This window comes from Macaca nemestrina, chromosome 4, assembly GCF_043159975.1.
Source record: "Macaca nemestrina isolate mMacNem1 chromosome 4, mMacNem.hap1, whole genome shotgun sequence".
Classification (NCBI taxonomy): domain Eukaryota; kingdom Metazoa; phylum Chordata; class Mammalia; order Primates; family Cercopithecidae; genus Macaca; species Macaca nemestrina.
This window is the reverse complement of record NC_092128.1, coordinates 52,000,505-52,023,285: the sequence shown is the minus strand read 5'-3', so window position 1 is coordinate 52,023,285 and position 22,781 is coordinate 52,000,505. Positions and strand designations below refer to the sequence as shown.

At 36.4% G+C, this 22,781-nt stretch overlaps 1 protein-coding gene across 1 annotated transcript in view; it reads right to left on the bottom strand.

Annotated features, from left to right (window-relative positions):
- Positions 1-22,781, bottom strand: part of LOC105475313 (component of oligomeric golgi complex 5) — a 372,025-nt gene that overhangs the window by 35,775 nt on the left and 313,469 nt on the right. Inside the window, exons 15-17 of the mRNA XM_011730439.3 lie at positions 20,259-20,369; positions 18,734-18,796; positions 9,680-9,783 (exon numbers count right to left, since the gene is read on the bottom strand). Of these exons, the coding sequence (XP_011728741.2) occupies positions 9,680-9,783; positions 18,734-18,796; positions 20,259-20,369 (278 nt within the window). The remainder of the gene's footprint in view (positions 1-9,679; positions 9,784-18,733; positions 18,797-20,258; positions 20,370-22,781) is intronic.

The window sequence follows — 22,781 nt, the reverse complement described above, 5'->3', positions numbered from 1 at the left end:
AACTGCATAGCTAGCTTTACTCTAGGTTTGTCACTCCACAAGGCCAGGCTGCAAAAACAAACAAATAAAAGGAACTCTCCCTCCCCGAAAATGGTGCCAATCTGTTTCATTTTTTAATGTTTACTTTTGATGAATTACAACAATATGTAATAAGGGGATACACAGTAATGTTTTATGTAAAGTGTGGAATGACTGAATCAAGGTAATCAGCAGACCCATCACCTTAAATACTCATCATTTATTTCTCCTAACTGCAACTTTGTACCCTTTGACCAACATCTCTCTATTCCCTCCACCCCGTAGCTGCTGCTAACTACCATTCTACTCTGTTTCTATGTGTTCGATTGTTTTAGACAACAGATATGTGAGGTCATGTGGTATTTGTCTTTCTGTGTCTGGCTTACTTCACTTAGCATAATGTTCTCTAGGTTCATCTATGTTGTTGCAATTAACAGAATTCCTGTCTTTCTGAAGGCTGGATGGTATTCCATTGTGTATGTGTACCATCTTTTCCTTATCCATCTGCCAGTCTAAATGTTGGTGGACATTTAGATTGATTCCATAACTTGGCTATTTTTGTAAGTAATGCTGCAACGAACATGGAAGTGCATATATCTTTTTGACATACTGATTTCAAGTTCTTAGGTTATGTACCCAGAAGTGGGACTGCTGGATCATGTGGTAGTTCTATTTTTAGGTTTTTGAGAAACATCCATACAGTTTTCCATAATGGCTGTCTAATTTACATTCCAACCACAGTATACAAGGGTTCCCTTTTCTGTACATCGTCTTTCACACTCGGTATATTTCATCTTTTTGATAAGTCATTCTGACAGGTGTGAGGTGAAATCTCATTGTGGTTTTAATTTGCATTCCCCTGACGTATAGTGATGTTGAATATTTTTTCACATATCTGTTGGTCATTTGTATGTCTTCTTTTGAGAAATGTCTATTCAGGTCCTTTGCCTATGTTTAAATCAGGTTGTTTTCTTGTTATTGATTTGAGTTCCTTATATATTTTGGATGTTAATCCCCGTATCAGACGTATGGCTTGTAAATATTTTCCCCAATCCAGAGGTTGTCACTCCACTCTTGTTTTCTTTGCTGTTCAGAAGCTTTTTAGATAAATGTAATCACATTTGTCTATTTTTGCTTTGTAGTCTGAGCTCTTGGGATGAAATCCAAAAAAGTTATTCCTCAGATTTTCCTGTTTTCTTTAATTTGTTTTAGTTTCAGGTGTTACATTTAAGTTTTAAATCTATTTTAATTTGATTTTCACATATGGTGTGAGATAAAGGTCCAATTTCATTCTCTGCATGTGGATATCCAGTTTTACTAATACATATTTATTGAAGGAACTGTCCTTATTCCACTATGTGTTCCTGGCATCTCTGTCGAAAATCAACTGACTGTAAATGTGTGAGCTCATTTCTGGGCTCTCTGTTCTGTTTCATTGGTCAATGCCAGTGCACCATGCCATTTTAATCATCATGTAGCTCTGTAATATAGTTTAAAATTAGGTAGTGTGATACCTCTAGCTTTATTTTTGCTCAAGATTGCCTTGGCTATTCAGAGATTTTGGTAGTTCCATATGAATTTTAGGATTTTTTTTTCTATTTCTGTGAAAAATGACATTGGAATTTTGGTAGAGATTGCATTAAATCTGAAGGCTGGTTTGGGTAGTGTGGACCTTTTAATGATATTCTTTCAATTCATGAACACGGAATATCTTTCCATTTATTTGTGTCTTTGTTTCTTTCATTAATGTTTTATTAATGTTTTATAGTTTTCATTGTATAGATCTTTTACTTCCTTGTTTAAACAAAATGCATTTTGTTTCCATTTTCATTTGTCCCAAGATATTTTTGATTTCTCCTTTGATCCATTGGTTGTTCAGGACCATGTTGGTTAAGTTTCACATATTTGCGAAATTTCCAAGATTTCTCCTATTAATGATGTCTAGTTTCAAACCATTGTGATTAGAAAAGATATTTAATTTCAGCTCTCTTTAATTTGTTCAGACTTGGTTTGTGGCCAAATATATATAAATAGAATAATTAAACATATGCATAACTGAGAAGTGAATGGTAATCTTCATGCCATTAATCTTTTGTGTGAGTGCTCTCCCTTCCACAAAGGGGCTCATCTATCACTTCAATGATGTAGAGTTCTTCTTTCACTGCCTTCTCTTCCCTACTCAAAACTGAAATCAGATATGAGTCACTTTACATTGACTGCAACAATTTTAATCAATGTTCTATGTCAATCAGACATTTACATTTTAAACTTTAATCTGGAAAGAAACACATCAGTCTTTTTAAATGAATTTCAAATACCAAGAAACCATGTTGATGATTACCCTTTACTTACTTAATTATTTATTTAATTTATTTGAGACAGGATCTCACTTTGTCGCTCAGGCTAGATGGAATGCAGCGGCTCGATCTCAGCTCACTGCAACCTCCGCCTCCAGGGTTCAAGCGATTCTCCTGGCTCAGTCTCCTGAGTAGCTTGGATTACAGCTGCCTGCCACCACACCGGGCTAATTTTTGTATTTTTAGTAGAGATGGGGTTTCATCATGTTGGCCAGGCTGGTCTCGAACTCCTGACTTCAAGTGATCTGCCTGCCTCCGCCTCTGAAAGTGCTGGGATTATAGTCGTGAGCCACCATGCCCAGCCCATAATTACTCTTTAAATAGCAGGGGAGTCTGTAACCCTACTACATATAAGTTGGACTTGAAGGTAAACTTTATTTATTGCTTTTACATAGGAATAGGTATGGAGGGCTTGAAGGGTCAGGTTTTCACTATTGTTTTTTATCCCTGGGAGCTGGCCCTAAAATAAAGGCAATTCCTGCTTCTTGACTAATCCAACTCCACCGCATATTTCACATAAGCCATTTACATATGAAACAACATGACATTACAGAATTACTAATCACAAGATTCTACAAAGTAGGAAAATTATTGCCATGGGGGCAATAATTTAAATAAAAGCAGCAGTGCTCCATACGCCTGTACTGCTATAGATGGAGAATAATTTTCACTGGAATCTCAACTGACTGCTGTATACATGAATCTCAATTGACTGTTGTATACACTGAGCCAAAATGAAGTCACCAAAGCAACTGGGAAAAAAAAACAAGGACAATGTTAGGCACCTTAAAATAATGCTTCATACTCATGGCAACCTATCAGTTGAAGAAACAGTTTGGCTCACTAGTATTTAAGCAAGTTAGTAAAAACATACCTATCTGGGAACTAACTTTCAGCTATTAATGTCTAATGTGTTATCTATAGGCACTAGTTGCAGCTCACCAATTACATTAAAAGTATGTGACCACTGTTATTATAGAATAAGCCTTCAAAAATCAGCTTGTTTTGGTTCCCTTCTGAGAGGCATTCATGATTGATCTAACTGGGACAGTTCAGATCACTTTTGAACAAAAACCATTTCCTCTTAAATATTGGTAATCAGAAGTTATATAGTCCTATGTCATAGTGAGTTCCAAATACAGTATTTTTTTGGTAGAATTCACTTTACTGTTCTGTGCTTCACATATTTTTAAAAATAGAGACTGGTCTTTCCTTTTCTGAGAAAGGGTCTCACATTGTCATTTAGGCTGGAGTGCAATAGCACGATCACAGCTCACTGCAGCCTCAATTCCTTCAGGCTGAAACCATCCCCTTGCCTTAGCTCCCCAAATAGCTGGAACTACGGATGCACACCACCACATCCAGCTCATTTTTGTATTTTTTGTAGAGACAGGGTTTCACCATGTTGCCTAGGCTGGTCCCCAACTCCTGAGCTCAAGCAGTCTGCCCACCTCAGCCTCCCAAAGGGCTGGAATTACAGGCATAAGCCACTGTGCCCAGCCTAGATTGATCTTTTGACATTTCCCGTATTTCCCATGTGGGAGAAGCCAATATGGCCGATTAGAAGCAGCTAGTGTACGTGGCTCTCATGGAGGGGAACAGAAGAGGTGAGTAAATACAACACCTTCAACTGAAACATCCAGAAACCTAGTCGGATAGGGACCAATCAAGGAAACAACCTGACCGACAGAGAATGAAGAAAAGCAAAACAGGACAACAGCCCACCTGGGAGCAATACAGAGCCAGGGGAAACCCCACTGCCTAGAGAAGTGCTTTCACCGGTGATAACTCCAAACACTGGAAAATGCGAGTCTACTAGGGACTGGAGTGGGCCCCAAGCATACTGCAGCAGCCCTACGGAAAAGTGGCCAGACTGTTACATGGGTACCTGTTCCAATATCTCTTCACCAGGCAGGCCTGGGCCTCTAGCCATCCCCAGCCACAGCTATCAAGCCAGAGGCAACTCGGCAACTCCAAGCACAGAGCCTCCAGCGGCAGCTGAGAGCCTCTTTGCCACTGCCCCTGCAGTGGAACTGCCCTTGTCACCCTTGGATTAATGAAAGAGCAAAGATCCTAAGCACCTTATCCACACCTCCAACAAGCTGCAGTCAACCCAAGAAGAGGAAGCCAGTCTGTCTCCCACAGGTCTCCCTGCCCCTCACCCCACTGCTTGTCACCAAGGGAACCCCTGGCTTGGGCCCACAGCACAGACCCTCCCTGCTAGGCCCACAGCTTAGACCCTCCCCACCTCCGCTGATTGCTCTGAGTGATTGCTAACATGCATCTGTCTGGGGTGGAGCCCCCAGGAGACAAGCAAACGACCTTTGGCCACAACCACTAATATTGACCTCATAACTGGACATAAAACAATCTTCAACAAATGTAAAAGAACCACAATCATACCAAACACACTCTCAGACCACAGTACCATAAAAACAGAAGACCGAAAATCGCTCAAAACCATGCAATTACATGGAAATTAAACAATTTGCTCCTGAATGACTTTTGGGTACATACATGAAATTTAGGCAGAAGTCAAGAAGTTCTTTGGGCTGGGCGTGATGGCTCATGCCTGTAATCCCAGCACTTAGGGAGGCTGAGGCACGTAGATCACTTGAGGTTAGGAGTTGGAGACCAGCCTGGCCAACATGGTGAAACCCTGTCTCTACTAAAAAAAATACAAAGATTAGCTGGGCGTAGGGGTAGTGTGAGCCTGTAATCCCAGCTACTCAGGAGGCTGAGGCAGGAGAATCGCTTGAACCCAGGAGGTGGAGGCAGCAGTCAGCCAAGATCACGCCACTGCACTCCAGCCTGGGTGACACAGCAAGACTCCACCTCAAAAAAAAAAAAAAAAAAAACAGTTCTTTGAAAATAACGAGAACAATGATACAACATATCACAATCTCTGTGACACAGCTAAGGCAGTGTTAAGAGGGAAATTCATAGCACTAAATGCTGACATCAAAAAGCCAAAAAATCTCAAATTAACAACCTAACTTTACAACTTAAAGAATTAGAAAAGCATGAACAAATCAACCACAAAGTTAGCAGAAGATGAGACGTAACAGAAATCAGAGCTGAACTGAGGAAAACAGAGACATGAAAACCATTCAGAAGATCAATGAATCCAGGAGTGGATTTTTTGTAAAAAAATTAATAAAATAGGCCACTAGCTAGACTAATAAAGAAGAAAAGGGAGAAGATCAAATAAACACAACTAGAAACGAAGAAGAAAATGTTACTACTGACTCTACAGGAAAAAAAAAAAATAGAAAAAAAAAATAGAAACTACTATGAACACCTCTATACACAAAAAGTTGAAAACCTAGAAGAGATGGATACATTCCTGGACGCATACACCCTCCCAAGACTGAGCTAGGAAGAAACTGATTCCCTGAACAGACTAGTAATGAGTTCCGAGATTGAATCAGTAATGAATCGCTGACTAACTAAAAAAAGTCTGAGGTCTGATGGATTCACAGTCGAATTTTACCATATGTACAAAGAGCTGGTACCATTCCTACAGAAACTATTCCACAAAATTGAGGAAGAGGGACTCCTCCCCAACCCTCATTCTATGAGGCCAGCATCATCTTGATACCCAAACTTGGCAGAGACACAACAAAAAAAGAAAACTTCAGGCCAATCAAGTAGGCTGCATCCCCGGGACACAAGACTGGTTCAACATATGCAAATCAATAAATGTGATTCATCACAAAAACAGAGCTAAAGGCAGAAACCACATGATTATCTCAAAAGACCCAGAAAAGGCTTCTGATAAAATTTAACACTTTCTCATGTTAAAAATTCTCAATAAATTAGGTATCAAAGGAACATACCTCAAAATAGTAAGAGCCATCCATGACAAATCCACAGCCAACTGTGGGCCAAAACTGGACGCATTCCTTGAAAACCGGCACAAAACAAGTGTGCCCTCTCTCACCACTTCTATTCAACACAGTATTGGAGGTCCTAGCCACAGCAACTAGGCAAGAGGAAGAAATAAAGAACATCTAAATAGGAAGAGAAGAAGTTAAGCTATCTCTGTTTGCAGATGACATGATTCTATATCTAGAAAACCCCATAGTCTTGGCCCAAAAGCTCCTTCAGCTGATACACTTCAGCAAAGTTTCAGGATACAAAATCAATGTACGAAAATCACTAGCATTCCTATGCACCACCAACAGCCAAACTGAAAGCCAAATCAGAAAGGCAATCCCATTCATAATTGCCAATAAAGGAATAAAACATCTAGGAATACATGTAACCAGGGAGGTGAAAGATCTCTACGATAAGAACTACAAAACACTGCTCAAAGAAATCAGAGAAGACACAAACAAAGGGAAGAACATCCCATGCTCATGGATAGGAAGAATCAGTATCATTATAATGGCTATACTGCCCGAAGCAATCTTCAGATTCAGTGCTATTCCTATCAAACTACCAATGACATTCTTCACAGAACTAAAACCAAGCTATTTTAAAATTCATATGGGACCAAAAAAGAGCCTGAATAGCCAAGGCAATCCTAAGCAAAAGGAACAAAGCTGGAGACATCACGTTACCTGACTTCAAACTATACTACAAGGCTACCATAACCAAAACAGCATGGTAATGGTACAAAAACAGGCACACAGACCAATGGAACAGAATAGAAAGCCCAGAAATAAGGTTGCACATCTGTGATCATCTGCTCTTCAATAATGCTGACAAAAGCAAACAGTGGGGAAAAGTTTCCCTATTCAAGAAATGGTGCTGGGCTAACTGGCTAGTCATACACAGAAGATTGAAACTGGACCCCTTCCTTACACCGTACACAAAAATCAACTCAAGATGGATTAAAGACTTACATGTAAAACCCCAAACTAGAAAAACCCTGGAAGACAACGTAGGCAATACTATCCTGGACAAAGGAATAGGCAAAGATTTCATGACAAAGACTCCAGAAGCAATTGCAATAAAAGCCAAAATTGCTAAGTGGGATCTAATTAAACCTAAGAGCTTCTGCACAGCAAAAGAAATTATCAACAGAGTAAACAGACAACCTAGAGAATGGAAGAAAATATTTGCAAACTATGCATCTGACAAAGGTCTAAGATCCAGAATCCATAAGGAACTTAAACAAATTCACAAAACAACCCCATTAAAAAGTGTGCAAAAGACATGAACAGACACTTCTCAAAAGAAGACATACATGCAGCCAGCAATCACATGAAAAAATACTCAACACCACTGATCATTAGAGAAATGCAAATCAAGGCCAGGCATGGTGGCTCACGCCTGTAATCCCAGCACTTTGGGAGGCCGAGGCGGGTGGATCACGAGGTCAGGAGATCGAGATCATCCTGGCTAACAAGGTGAAACTCTGTCTCTACTAAAAACACAAAAATTAGCCGGGTGTGGTGGCGGGCGCCTGTAGTCCCAGCTACTGGGGAGGCTGAGTCGGGAGAATGGTGTGAACCCGGGAGGCGGAGCTTGCAGTGAGTAGAGATCCCACCACTGCACTCCAGCCTGGGTGACAGAGCGAGACTCCGACTCAAAAAAAAAAAAAGAAAAAAATCAAAACCGCAATGAGATACCATTTCACACCAGTCAGAATGGTTATCATTAAAAAGGCAAAAAAATAACAGATGCTGGCGAGGTTGCAGAGAAAAGGGAACACTTATACACTGTTGGTGGGAGTGTAAATTAGTTCAACCATTGTGGAAAGCAGTATGGTGATTCCACAAAGGGCTAAAAGCAGAACTATCATTTGACCCAGCAATCCCATTACTGGGTATATATCCAGAGGAATATAAATCATTCTACCATAAAAACCTATGCATGCGAATGTTCACTGCAGCACTATTCACAATAGCAAAGACACGGAATCAACCTAAATGCCCATCAATGACATAATGGATAAAGAAAATGTGGAACATATACATCATAGAATACTATGCAGCCATAAAAATAACAAGATCATGTTTTTTGCGGGAACATGGGTGGAGCTATAGGCTATTATTCTCAGCAACCTATTGCAGGAACAGAAAACCAAATACCACATGTTCTCACTTATAAGTGGGAGCTAAATAATGAGAACTTATGAATACAAAGAAGGAAACAACAGACACTGGGGTCTACCTGATGGGGGAGGGTGGGAGGGAGAGGAGCAGAAACAATAATGACAGGGTACTGGGCTTAACACCTGGGTGATGAAATAATATGTACAACAAATACCCATGACATGCGTTTACCTGTATAACAAACCTTCACATGTGCCCCCAAACCTAATATAAAAGTTAAAAAAAAAAAAAGAAACTTTGTAAATGAAATAATGAATAATTTGAAAAAGTAGAAGACAGTGAAATAATATTTTTCTATAAATAGCTAAACTAGTAGATGGAAATTTCATAAAACAGATATTCTTTAAAACAACAAGAATGTAAAGAGAAATAGGACTGTTCAAAAATAGTCACTATGGACTTGGGACTATAAAATATATATCTACATATTAATATTTGAGTGTTTAGCTGTAGTGTGATTAAGGTTTTTAAAAATCACAGCAAACATTTGCAAATAACTATCCTAAATGCTCCACAGTTTTCTAATACACTGAACCAAAACCATTTTACTCCATTTTAAAAGATTTCTGTAAACACTGGGTTAGGAACTATGATTATTATTCTCAGGATACCTATGACATGCATGAGCAAGACACATATGAAACAAGTTTGGAATAACACTGTAGTATTTGTGGCTAGGTGTGATGTGATCAGATTAGATTGCCACATAACCTCCGAGGAAGAAAAATTAATCTTGGAAGAGGCTGAGTCAGAGCTTGCCCAGAGCCAAAGCAGGATTTGGATAAGCACAGTGGCAGAGGCAGGGCATTTTATACAAGGAATACCATGCCTATGCCAAGGGGTAACAAAAGGACTGAAGTAGAGGGTATTTGTGAGAAGTAAGGAAAAGGACAAGCTTGGAAAGGGAAGAGGGTACAAACTACCAAAAGTCCTGAAGTACCAGGCTGAGTCCCACAGACTCATTTTATGTTTCAATAAGACAGAAATGTATGTACATGTAATGTGATACTATTCATAAAGAAAAAATTTTTAAAAAGAGAAGTGATGAAAATGAGAACAGAAAAATTTTAATCTGTGAATGGCGCTCACAATGGGTAATGAAGAGGGCTGAAAGCTAATGCCATCACAAAAGGAACAAGGCCTTGGATGGCAGGGCCGCAGCTTAGGGAGTAAGCATAGAGGTGGGAATACAAAACAAAGGCAGTAAAAGTTAGTAAAAATTTGGTTAAAAGTAATTACCCAGAAAAGTCTTCTTGATGCATGGTGATGATTATGGCCTCTATAGCATCTCCCACAGAAGTGAGTAAGGGTTGCACAGCATTTTCCATAAGAGTATGAATAGCCTGAAGAACATAAAAAAGAAAAAGAAAAAGAAAAAGAAGAGGCAAAATTAAAGAAAACAACCCAAAGAAATTTGAGATGTGAGTAACACCGTGACTAACAGTTTTCATATTATATCAAATGCAGACTAAGTTAACAGAAGTCTGTTCCTCTCCCTAACCACTGTCAGTAATGATTTTTAAAGCTTAAAATATGTGGAACACGGCACTAAAAAATTTCATCATCCCCACTCTTCTTATTTTTTTTTTTTTTGAGACGGAGTCTCGCTCTGTCACCCAGGCTGGAGTGCAGTGGCCGGATCTCAGCTCACTGCAAGCTCCGCCTCCCGGGTTCACGCCATTCTCCTGCCTCAGCCTCCAGAGTAGCTGGGACTACAGGCGTCCGCCACCACGCCCGGCTAGTTTTTTGTATTTTTTTTTTTAGTAGAGACGGCGTTTCACCGTGTTAGCCAGGATGGTCTCGATCTCCTGACCTCGTGATCCGCCCGTCTCGGCCTCCCAAAGTGCTGGGATTACAGGCTTGAGCCACCGTGCCCAGCCCACTCTTCTTATTTTTTCCAGAAGGTTCAGTAGTTAAATAAGCCCAGGGAGAAAGGAACGCAGACGCAAGTAGTAGTACCACTAATGAGGTAAAGGTTAAACAAACACATTTAAGTTTCGCAAAAGAGTTACGCAAGACCAAAAGTAATTATTTAAGAATTGGAACAACATCATACGCTTTTAACCAGAGAGAATATAATAAATAGACATTGATTCTTTTTTTTAAACTATTAGGTTCAAGGGTACATGTGCAGATTTATTATATAGGGGTTTGCTGTGTCATGGGGATTTGTTGTACAGATTATTTCATCACCCAGGCACTAAGCCTGGTACCCAATAGTTATTTTCTTCTGCTCCTTCCCCTGTTCCCACCTTCTACCCTTTAAGTAGGTTCCAGTACAATGTTTCTAATAGGCACAACAGTTGGGCATTTCATGAATTAGGTTTCTGTTGAGAGTTCTACAGCAGTGACTCTCAACTGTGGGCAATTTTGCTCCCCAGGAAATATTTGGTATTGCTTAAAGACATTTTTTATTGTCACAGTTGGGGATGGGGGTACAAATTTGTTACTAGCATCTGGTAGGTAAAGAACAAAGATACTGCTAAACATCTTACGGAATACAGAACAGCCCCTATAACAAAGATTTACCCAGCTCAAAATGTTGATAGTGCCATGGTTGGGAAACTGTTCAACAGGGAGGTATAAATCATCAGTTACTTGAAGTAAAATCCTAGGTCTTAGTTATGGCTTTTTAGTGTGAAAATAATGACCGAGGCTCAAAACACATAAAATCAAAAATGTAAATATATTATATACACTTCAAAGATAATTAAATATAATGAAGATAGACAGTTCTGGCTCATACAAATGATCAAAATCAATGAGGAAAGGTAAAATATAGGACCCTTAATCATTAAATTCCTAATCTATAACCCTTAATCTCTGGTAAAAATAAATATACAATGTACAGGATTGTATATGTGTGTGTGTGTGTGTGTGTGTGTGTGTGTACATATAGTTTGCCCTCCATACAGGAGCTCAGAGTCTAGTGAGAATAGTTAAAAAGTTATGCAGGTCGAGTAACCCAAAATCCAAAATCTGAAAAGGTCCAGTGAGCACCTTCCTTTGAGCGTCATGTTGACACTCAAAAAGTTTTGGATTCCCAGGCATAGGAGTTTGGGAAAACTGAGGCACTTGGGAAACCACAAGACATTCAGCGCATATGGAGCATAAATGCCTGGAAGAGACAGAGGCAGCAAGAGGTGTACTTTGTATAGGCTACTAAGAAGTTAGGAATTTATCCTAAAGGAACCAGGAAACCAATGATGGGTGTTAAGCAATACACAAAATGTGGTTAATGATTTGGATTTAGGAAAAAACCATGTTGGAAAGTAAACTGGATAAATTAGACTACAAAAAGGAGTACAACTATAAGGCCACAGCAGTGGTACAGAGCTGCTGCAGAGTGAGAGAGGGAGCTTAAAAAGGACAGAGCCAGAGAAGACTGCCTAATTTTAAGTTTAAACTTGGCACGAGTCTTCAGCTAACTCATTAACAATGCATGTGCAGAGCAAACTAAATGTGGCTTGCAATTGAGGCTTAAAGAAGTGAACTGATTGAGGTGTGGCCAACTGAAGGTATGACAGTACACAGTTTGAGTATAACCAAGTTAATTGCCTGCTAAAGCAAAATTACCAACATGCTTATAAGAAATGTAAAAAAAAAGAAAAAAAAATCCTGTTTCTACACAACATAACATTCACAGTGTTCAGGATTTATTCAAAATTACTAGACATATAAAATTTTATCAATTCTCAAGGGAAAAGACAATCAAGAGATGCTAACCCTGAGATGAACCGGACTCTAGAATTATCAGGCAAGAACCTCAATGAGGCAAGGAAAAATATGCTCACAATAAATAAAATAATAGGAAATCTCAGTAGAGTGAATGAAGATATACATTTTAAAAAGGTAATTTTAAACTAAAATAATATAGTATCTGAAATTGTAAAATTCACTGGATAGGCTTAGTAGAAGAATTATGCATACAGATGACAGAGGAAAGAGTCAATGAACCTTAAGATAGAATTAACAGAAATCTCTCTGGAGGAGAAGAAAAAAAAACACTAAAAAAATAATTAAACCTATGAAACAACTGCAAAATATCTAATATACTGGTCACTGGAGTCCTGTAAGAAGAAAAAATAATGGGGCAGAGAGAGAATGAGGCAGCAAAACTACTTGGGAGGGAAAAAGGCCTCATACTTCCCAAAATAATGAAAAGCACGAATTTACAGATTCAGGAAAATCAGCAGATCACAAACAGGATAATTTTGTGAGAACTATGCACATCATAAACTGCTGAAAAGCAAAGGTAAACAGAAAATCTTGAAACTAGCCAAAAAAAAAAAAAAAAAGATTACATACAAGGGAATTAATTTTAATAAGTAATAACTTCTTATCAGAAAGCATGGAGGCCAGAAAACAGTGGAACATATTTTAAGTGCTGAGAGAAAAATAACTCTCAAACCCGTATTTCTATTTTCTGTATAAATATCTTTCAAAGATGAAGTGAAATACATTTCTGGCAAAAGAAAATTAGCAGTGTTCTTTGCCATCACACTCACATGATAAAATTTAATTTAAACTCATCAGATTTTAAATGATGATTTAAAATAATCATTAAAGATCATCATTTGGCTGCTCTGCCTATGAAGTATCCATTCTTTTGTTTATTTTCTTAATAGACTTGCTTTTGCTTAAAAAAAGGTAAAATCATCAACATTTAATTCTGTTATCAGAATTAAATTAGAAATCAGTAACAAGATATATGCAGAACCCAAAAGTAATTAGAAATTTTAAAAACACATTTCTAAATAATCCATGACTCAAATAAGAAATCACAAAGGAAATTAGAAAAATATTTCAACCTGAATGAAGATACAAGTATTCATAGAAAAATTGCAGTGCTAGTGGAAAATTTACAATGTTAAATGTTTATTTGTGGGGAAAGTGGTCTAAAATTACTGATGTAAAGTCTCAAATAATCTTAAAAAATAGCAAAGAAAACTCATAAATCCAAAGATAAACAGAAAATATTGAAACTAACAAAAAGAAGAAAATAAAAAAAGATAAAAGCAGAAATCTATGAAATAGAAAACAGAGAAAACTAATAAAGCTAAAAGCTGTTTCACTGAAAAGATTAACACAGTTGCTAAACTCCTAGCTAGATTGATCGAGAAAAAAACAGAAGAGAACACAAATCAACAATATCAAAAATGAAAAAGAGGTTATTCTTATACGTCCCAAAGACATCAAAAAGACAGTTAAGTGAGCTCAGCACGCTGGTTTATGACTGTAGTCCCAGCCACTTCAAAGGCTCAGGCAGAAGGATCCCTTGAGCACAGGAGTTCAAGGCTGTAGCACGCCATAATCGTGCCAGTGAATAGCCACTGCACTCCAGCCTGGGCAGCATAGTGGAATCCTGTCTTTAAACAAACCACAAAAGGATAGTAAGTATTACATAGATTTTTCTGACAAATTAGATAACTAAGATGAGTAGATAAATACCTTCAACGTCACAAAATATCAAAGCTCATTCAAAAAGAATAGATACCACAAATAGCCCTTTCTCTATTAAATGAATTAATGTGTAGTTATAAGCCTTTCTACAGAGAAAACTACAGGCCCAGATGGCTTCACTGGTGACTTCTACTAAACACTTGAGGAAAAAATGAAAACAAAAACAAAAACAAATTCTACACAAACTCTTCTAGGAAACAGAAGAGGAGGAAACACTTTCAAACTCATTTAGTGAAGCCAGTACTAACTTGCTACCAAAACCAAATAAAGACAGAAAATTTTATGACAATATTCCTTATGAATATAGATGTAAGTATCCTTAATAAAAATTAAGTAAACCAGTATCCAGGAATACATAAAAAGATACATTAAATATCCAGCCATACATAAAAAGGGTAATACATCATGACTAAGGTTGGTTTGATATTTGAAAATAAATTACTATAATATACTTCATTAGCAGAATAAAAGAGTAGACCTATATGATTATTTCAATAGATGTGGAAAAAGCTATTTAATGAAACTCAACACCATTTATAATAAAAAATAGAAAACTAAGAATAGAAGGGAACTTGTTTAGTCTGACAAAGGTCATCTATCAAAAACCTACAGCTAACATTATTATATCATTAACCGACAGCTAATACTATACTTAAAACAGTAAAATACTGAATGCTTTACCCCCAGGTCAGAAACAAGTAAATGAGGTCCATTCTCACCAGTTCTATTCAACACTGTACTGCAGATCCTGGACAGTGAAACAAGGCATGGAAAAACAGGCATAAAGATCAGAAAGTAAGAAATAAAAATCTCTATTTGCATAAGAAATGGTGGTTTACAGAGAAAACTGTACTGCTGGGTGAGGTTTCCCACTTAGGGAAAATATGAAATAGGAAGAGAAGAGAGCATCTTGGGGAATGCCTTCATTTTAAGGATGGATAGAAACTAACAACTAACAAGGAAACTGAGAAAGGAGATTAGATTATATTTCATATGCTCTTTACAACGCAGGGAAATATGTTATACATTTTAAAAAGATTTACCTAAAATAGTTAAAATTACAAAAATATTGGAGCCTCAGCAATCTGGAATATTCCTTTATATAGAACATCAAACCCACACAAAAAGGGAGAAAGAAGCATTGCCATATATAAATTTGGCAACGTAATCACTATCTGCACAAGACAAATCTCAAAAAAAAATGGATCAGAATTACTGGGCCAAGGGGTTTAAATGGTACTTATATAGCTATGGTGGTTATAATGAAATAACTCTAAATGTATACTCAATATTAATTATGCCATTCATGACATATTAGACAATTTTTAGAATATGTGATGATGGAGACTGCATGTTCTGCTCGCCACCCCAACCCTGCTCTGCTCCCTCTCCAACTTCACTCCTGCTCCTCTGCTCTCACTCACTCTGTTCCAGCCACTCTGGCCTCCTGGCTGTTCCGTGACTATTACAAGCCTGTCCAATTCAGGTCTCTATTCCTGGAACACTTGCCCCAGATGGCTGCTTGGCTCACTCCTTCAGTTCCTTCAGATTTTTGCTAAAATGTCTCTTGATTGGAGAAGCCTATATAAAATAGCACTTTCCTTCCATCCCCATTCTCTATCCTTTACTGTGCTCTATTTTTTATCATAGCACTTGTCACCACTGGGCTCCTCACGACAATAAAAGCTCTACACGGGAAAGGACTTTATTTGCTACTTTCACTGTGTATCACTAATACCTGGCATATGATAGACAATAAATATTTCTGAATAAATGAAAAAAAAGAATATGTAATGATGAACCTCAAGCCTAAAATAACATTTAATTTTGGATAAAATCTCAAGGTAGAGAAGAAAAGACTGTTATAAGTCTATATATTTTTCAGTAAGTTAAAAAGTACGTTTCATATCTTGTCTATCAAATAAAATCAAACAGATTTCTGGTTTGGGCTGCAGGCATTTATACATCATAACTTTCTACCTTGAATTCAAAGTGATTTATTAAATTTCCAACAATTGTATGAAATTTCAACATTCCTTTTTATTCTAAGTCAGGGGTTTTGTTTTTCACTTAATAAGTCATAACAGTTTTTTTATAAGACTTAAAGAGCAAAGTTAAAACTTTCAGTGAGTGTATTAACATGAGCAGTGAAGTCTCCAACTGATGAGGTCACTGCAGGAGGGCCTTGTACTTATTGCTAGTCTTCTGTTATCCAGTTCATAAAGGCAAAATTGGTATATCTTAGTGAAGTACAGACCCAGCTACACACAGCACTGGTCCTGGCAAGCAAACCTTAGAGTGACAGCTACAGCCCAAGATTAGGGCAGTTTTCCCTGCACTGACTCCAGCTCCCTGCCTAAAGTGACTAATATTAAAAGAATAATCTTTGTTGTCTGTTAAAAATAAAGATTCAGAGAAACTACCCTATACTGAAATACAGTCCATGAGTAATTTCTATTTTTAACTCTCCAAGTGATTTTTATCATCAAAGTGAAGGCACTCTGTCTTAATCCAGAGAATGGACTTTCTGAAACTATGGGTTGTGTCGGACCATTAGAGGTCAAAAAAATCAATTCAGTGGTCACTATCGTGATGTTTTAAAGAGTAATACACTAGCATAGAAAATATTAGAATGCACACACAAAATAAGGATAAGTATTATTTTGTGAAACTTCTGTATCAATCATAAATGTGTAGAGAAGTACACTTTATGCAATTACATACGTGTATATATATTTATAAATGCTTATGTATTATGTATGAGGGCACAAAGTAAAATGTACTTATTTTGGGTAGTTATCAAAAAGTGTTTGATAGTTACTGCTAGAAGAAAAAAATATGCAATTATAGAAGAGTATCCATTCCCTGTCTGGAACCAAGAATAAGACTTTAAGGCTTGTTGTATTGACCTGATGTTAAGATCAACGATACGTATGCCAACCTTACTAAAAACAATTATTTTATTATGGAAAAATATTTAAAGCACATTGGGGGAAAAAGGGATATAGAGAAAGCATACAAGTGTACTTTTAATACATTGGGGGAAAATAGACTGTCTCCGTCTCTTACCCTCAATGAATCAATCCATTCATACATGAATTTAATTATATTTTGGTGCCTGTTAAATCCTCATTCCCTGTAAATTCTAAAGCATTTGACTTTAGAAGCTCCCCTCCCCTCTAGGATTTGTGACACAGTATTCTCCTAATTTTCTTCCTTCTTCTGATTGTTCTTTCCTTGTTTCCTCTTTTCTCTAAATATGTGTTTCTCCTTAGGGTTTACTTGTAGACTTTCATCTCAATTTTAAAACTCTCCCTTAGAGATGTAAGTCCAATATAATAGTTGAAATCTATTACCTTTGTGTAGGTTTATTGTACCATTTTATAGATGCAGAAACTAAGGCAATAGAGAGCTTATTTACTTGTTTGAGGTCATTTGAGCTTATTTAACCATATAGCTGGTTAAATAGCTGAGATGGGATTCATATACAGGTAGTTTGGCTCCAGAGTCTATGCTATATGGCCTTAGTTACTTACTTACCAAGTACTGAATAAATATTAGCAAATAAAGGAATGATGGTGGCAAAGTGTAGTAGACATAACTCTTTAGAGTTAATGAGGTCTGCATTTACCAGCGATATGACCTTGAGCAAGATATTATTTCTAAGATGTATAAAGTGGGAATACAAATACATAACTTGAAGGGTTGTAGTAATATTTCAAAATGTACCTCTCTAGTACTGTTGTAAGAATGAATAATTTGCCTGCTTTTAAAAGAGATACTGTCAACTACATATGGCTCTGAATCTCATACCATTATTTTCTATGAAATTTCCTAAATAATAGAAAGGGGGTATACTTATGTTTGTATATAAAAAATGAGAATACATTCTGGTTTTATGCCTCAGTTTAAAGTGGAGTTTCTCAACCTTGGCATTACTGACATTTTGGACTGGAAAATTCTCTTATGAGAGAGGGGTGGGCATTGTCCTATGCATCGCAAAATGTTCAGCAAAATCCTTGGCCTCTACTCACTAGATGTCAGTAGCATCTCCACCTTGTCATGACAATCCAGAATGTCTCCAGATGCTGTCAAATGCCACCTAGGGGATAAAATGATTCTGGTGGAGAACCATTGCTTTACTGGAATAATACTGGGTTGTACTGCCATTAGATAAATACATGTAAGACTCTTGCTTCTAACAACAGGCCCCAGTGTGTGATGTTCCCCTTCCTGTGTCCAAGTGTTCTCATTGTTCAATTCCCACCTATAAGTGAGAACATGCGCTGTTTGGTTTTCTGTTCTTGCAATAGTTTGCTGAGAATGATGGTTTCCATCTGCAACCATGTCCCTACAAAGGACATAAACTCATCCTTTTTTATGGCTGCATAGTATTCCACGGTGTAGGAGGGGGTAGGGATAGCATTAGGAGATATACCTAATGTAAATGACGAGTTAATGGGTGCAGCACACCAACATGGTACATGTATACATATGTAACAAACCTGCATGCTGTGCACATGTACCCTAGAACTTAAAAGTATAATAAAAAATAAAAAAGAAAATATAAACAACAACAAAAAAGACTCTTGCTTCTATATATATAACTGTCATAAGTAGAACACAATCTGTAGACACCAAAAGGGTCTATTTTTAAATTCTAGAAAACATAAACACTCTCGTTATCTACTCTCTTTAGGATAATTATAAACATGCTACTTTTGTATATATACAGGATTCTGAATTATAAAATGTAACATTTCCCACTCAGCAAAACAAATAATCCTAAAACCACTTTGATCTATAGAGTCAAAGATTAAATTCTTTTACCTTTAGAGCTGAAATTATAGTTTGCTCAGCTGCCGGTGGGAATGAGCTCTGACTGGAAACAACCTAGAACAAGGTTTTGATCCAGTTATAGTTTTGCTTAAGTCTATTTCTGTAAATACTAATTTTCATCATAGCATAATAAAGCTGTTTCCACAAACTATATATACAATATTATCATTGCTTTATAGTAATATCTTATACATGATTTTAAAAATCAGTATTTATTAAGATAGGTTGAAAAATAATTTTGTCTATAAAGAAAATATATACTTCAAATAACAATAATAAATACTGAGAGCTAGGTTTCCTTTATTCATGTTACATAGGTTTTAATTATAAAGTTTAAACTGGAAAAGGTCAGAATAAAGCCATATTCACTCATTTCTTTCACTCATGTCTTTAGGCTGACTCTAATTTCCAACAAGTCTTTAAAATAAAAATGTCAGCATTTCAATTTTTACAAATCAATACAAACATCATGAAAATTTTGAAAATATCAATAAAGACATTTAAAGTAGGCTAGATAGAACACAATCTTTCCTTGCTTATGGTGCTTTGGAGTAATGATTAAAGAAAATGGAAAATACATCATTTCTGAGATTTACCTGTTAATAACTCTTTAACATGCCTTTTGTTTAGTGTGTAAAATACACATTTTTAGAAACCCCTAATTGATAAAAGGACTTGTTAAAATCTTTAAATAAGTGAGTAACAGTCACTTAGAATTATTCTAAAACACAATCTAGTATATTAAAGCTTATACTATAAGTCAAGTTTTCAAGAACATCATTTAACCATTAGCTTTCTTCAGGTCTTCTAAATTGTTATCTTCCTATTTATAACATATTTCAAAAATGACCTATAGAGAATAATTAAGCACAAGCTACTCCAAAGTCACAGATGGACTTGGAAGTGTTGCTTTTTTAGTAATTAACAATACAGTTCACCTTAGACATAATATATGGAGGCAAACAAGTTAAGGTTCAGCCATTTCTTTTAAATGCCTAGTAGAAAAACAGCAAAATGAATACACATTATCTATTTGTAAGCATTCATCAGTGATTATATCATAAAAATTCAGTTTTTAATACAGTTCCTCCCTGACTTTTTAACGCAAAGATATTAATAGAACATTTTTGACATGTTGGAGGGCTTCAGCATTCTTATTCTGTCATCAGCTTTGCTATAATTTACTATCATCCACACTATATCAAATTACACATTTCAATAAGTATGAAATATGTATGATTTGTCCTCCAATAATTTGCTCAATAAACTTCATTAACTTGAGGATCTACAGTTCATGTGTTTTAAACTGAATGTACAAACAAAAAGTCATACAAACAATGAAGGCCAGAATCAAAGACTGTTTAAAAGAGTTAACTCCTTAGTTTATGTTATAATCAACATATTTTCATTGTATTCTTTTCCAAAGTATTAAAGAACAATTTGTAAACTGTCCAAATTTGAGGCAAGAAGAAGAATTTAAAACTAAGTAAAAAAAACTTAATAAAATAAAAGTTACCTTTGTTACTGATTGGTGCAACTTATACAATGAATTCACTACTGCCACATTTCTTCTCTGTCCTTCAGTAAGAGGCCCAATCACCTGACTTGCATCTCCTTGTGTGGAGAGCTGTAAGAATTCAACATCGAAAGAATGTGTCAAAATGATAATTCACACACACACACACATACACACACACACACACACACACACATTCTTTAAGGGGGGAGAAGTTCATGCCCCTCTGACAAAGAGAATGTTAACTGGAAATATTCAGGTCAAGTTAAAGCTTTGGACTTGAGGTAAAGCCAGCAATCTGTGTAGAGAAAACAACATGGATGTGGAAGTACAATTGGTCCTGCATGGACGGCTCCGTTAGTACTTCACAGCTGATGAACTCTTGAGGCAGGTGTGACCCAAATGCCCCATGTGTGCTATTATTTTGATATAATAACATAGTAATCCTAAGGAATACCTTCTGGCAACTGCCAACTGGGCTTCTTTCTATTCAAATACTCAGAAATAAGCCCGCAAATAAAGAAGGAGGAAAGGAGAGAAGAGAGAGAGGGGAAAGAGGGAAAAAGGGGATGGTTAGAGAAATAAATAAAAATAAACCTAACTCCCATGTATAATTGACAGCCATCCTAATACACTAATGAAATGAATGGTGCAAAGAGGGTATAACTTTGATTTTTTATAGATTAAAAAAAGCCCCAAATTATACTGTGTATAGATTATCAGTAGACATGGTATTAAAACCTTTCTACACTTGACCTTTAATTTACTTCTAAATTCATGAGTTTTAGGGAAAGGGACATGGAATGCTTTATTATCTCTAACTGTCATGGTTCAAATTTAAGAAAAAATATATCAACCATTCTCATATTGATCAGATTTTAATCCAATCCTCTATAACAATTATTATTTAAAGATAAATTAAACTTGATCAGGACATAGGAAGCATAACCAAGTTAAACAACTCCAATTTATTTTGACTTTCCTCATGGACACAGATAATGACAAACTTGCAAACAAGCTGTGTTCTAAGGTGGTGACCTGAAAATATATTTATTTTCCTGTAGAACTATGTTAAAAAGATAATGCTTAAGCACTTACAAGAGTCCACAAAATCCAACTTAATCAATAATATGGTGAACTAATACTAATAGAAACTGAGCTCCCAAGAGAAAGCAAATGATGGGGTCTGTGCCAAGGTAAGGATGGGGAAAGGCTCCTGAATAAGGCACTCTGAAAGTGTAAGTGGCCATGGTGAGTGGCATCAGTGGGTATGGCAGACTTGGGGTGGGGGGGTCAGATGCTAAATATACATCTGACTATAATGGGCATTTAAATGTTATAAGCTCTAGCTGTACAATTTTAAAAATCCAATCTCTCTTACTTCTCTTGAGAGTCTCTCCAATCAATTTTGAAGAACAAAGATATGGGAAAGGGAAAGAATTTTTATGTTATTTTATTTCAATTTGTTTTGTGTGCTCAGTATTTAATGAGGAGATATGCCTGCTGCTAGATATGTAAGAATTTTTATGTTATTTTATTTCAATTTGCTTTGTGTGTTCAGTATTTAATGAGGAGATATGCTTGCTGCTAGAAAAGGGTAGAGATCTTTTATTATTGAGGACTGATCATATTTTGGGGGTTTAAAAGTATAGACAGGTCCACGTCACACCCTCTTGGATGCTATTATCAGGAAGACAGGTAATAACAAATGCTGGCCAGGATGTAGAAAAACTGAACCCTCATACATTGCTGGTGGGAATGTAAAATTGGAGGAGCTGCTTGGAAACAATCTGGTCTTTCCTCAAAGGTAGATACAGAGTGACTATGTGACACAGCAGCTCAACTCCTAGTGATATATGTAAGAGAAATAAAAACATATGTTCACACAAAAATCTGTACACAAATATTCATAGCAGCATTTATTCATAATAACAAAATAGAAACCCAAATGTCAACCAACTGACAAATAAAATGTAGAATAACCACACAATGGAACATTACTTAGCAACACAAAGGAATAAAGCTCTGATACATACTACAACATAGGTGAATTCTGAAAACATTATTCTATGTGAAAAAAACAACCACAAAAGCCATATATTAAATGGTTACATTTATATGAAATATCCAGATTAGGCAAATCTATATGTGCAAAAGTCGATTGGAAATTGCAGTGGGGCAGTGGTGTATATGAGGAGTGAGTGCTAACTGGTATGAGGTTGCTTATTGGGGTGATGAAATGTTTTAAAATTGACTGTGAATATACTAAAAACCACTGACTTGTACACTTTAATGGGTGAGTTATATGATATGTGAATTATATCTTAATAAAACTGTTTTTTAAAAAAGCATAGAAAGAATCCCAGACTTCCAAGGTTATTGACTGATGCTCTGAGAACCTTGTGAAAATGAAGGTTAAGAGATGACTTAAGTTCAAAAGACCTATAAAGTTATATAAAAAGAATATTATAGTTTTGGGTATAAAACGTTATTGACATAAAACAACTAAAAATGAAACGTCAT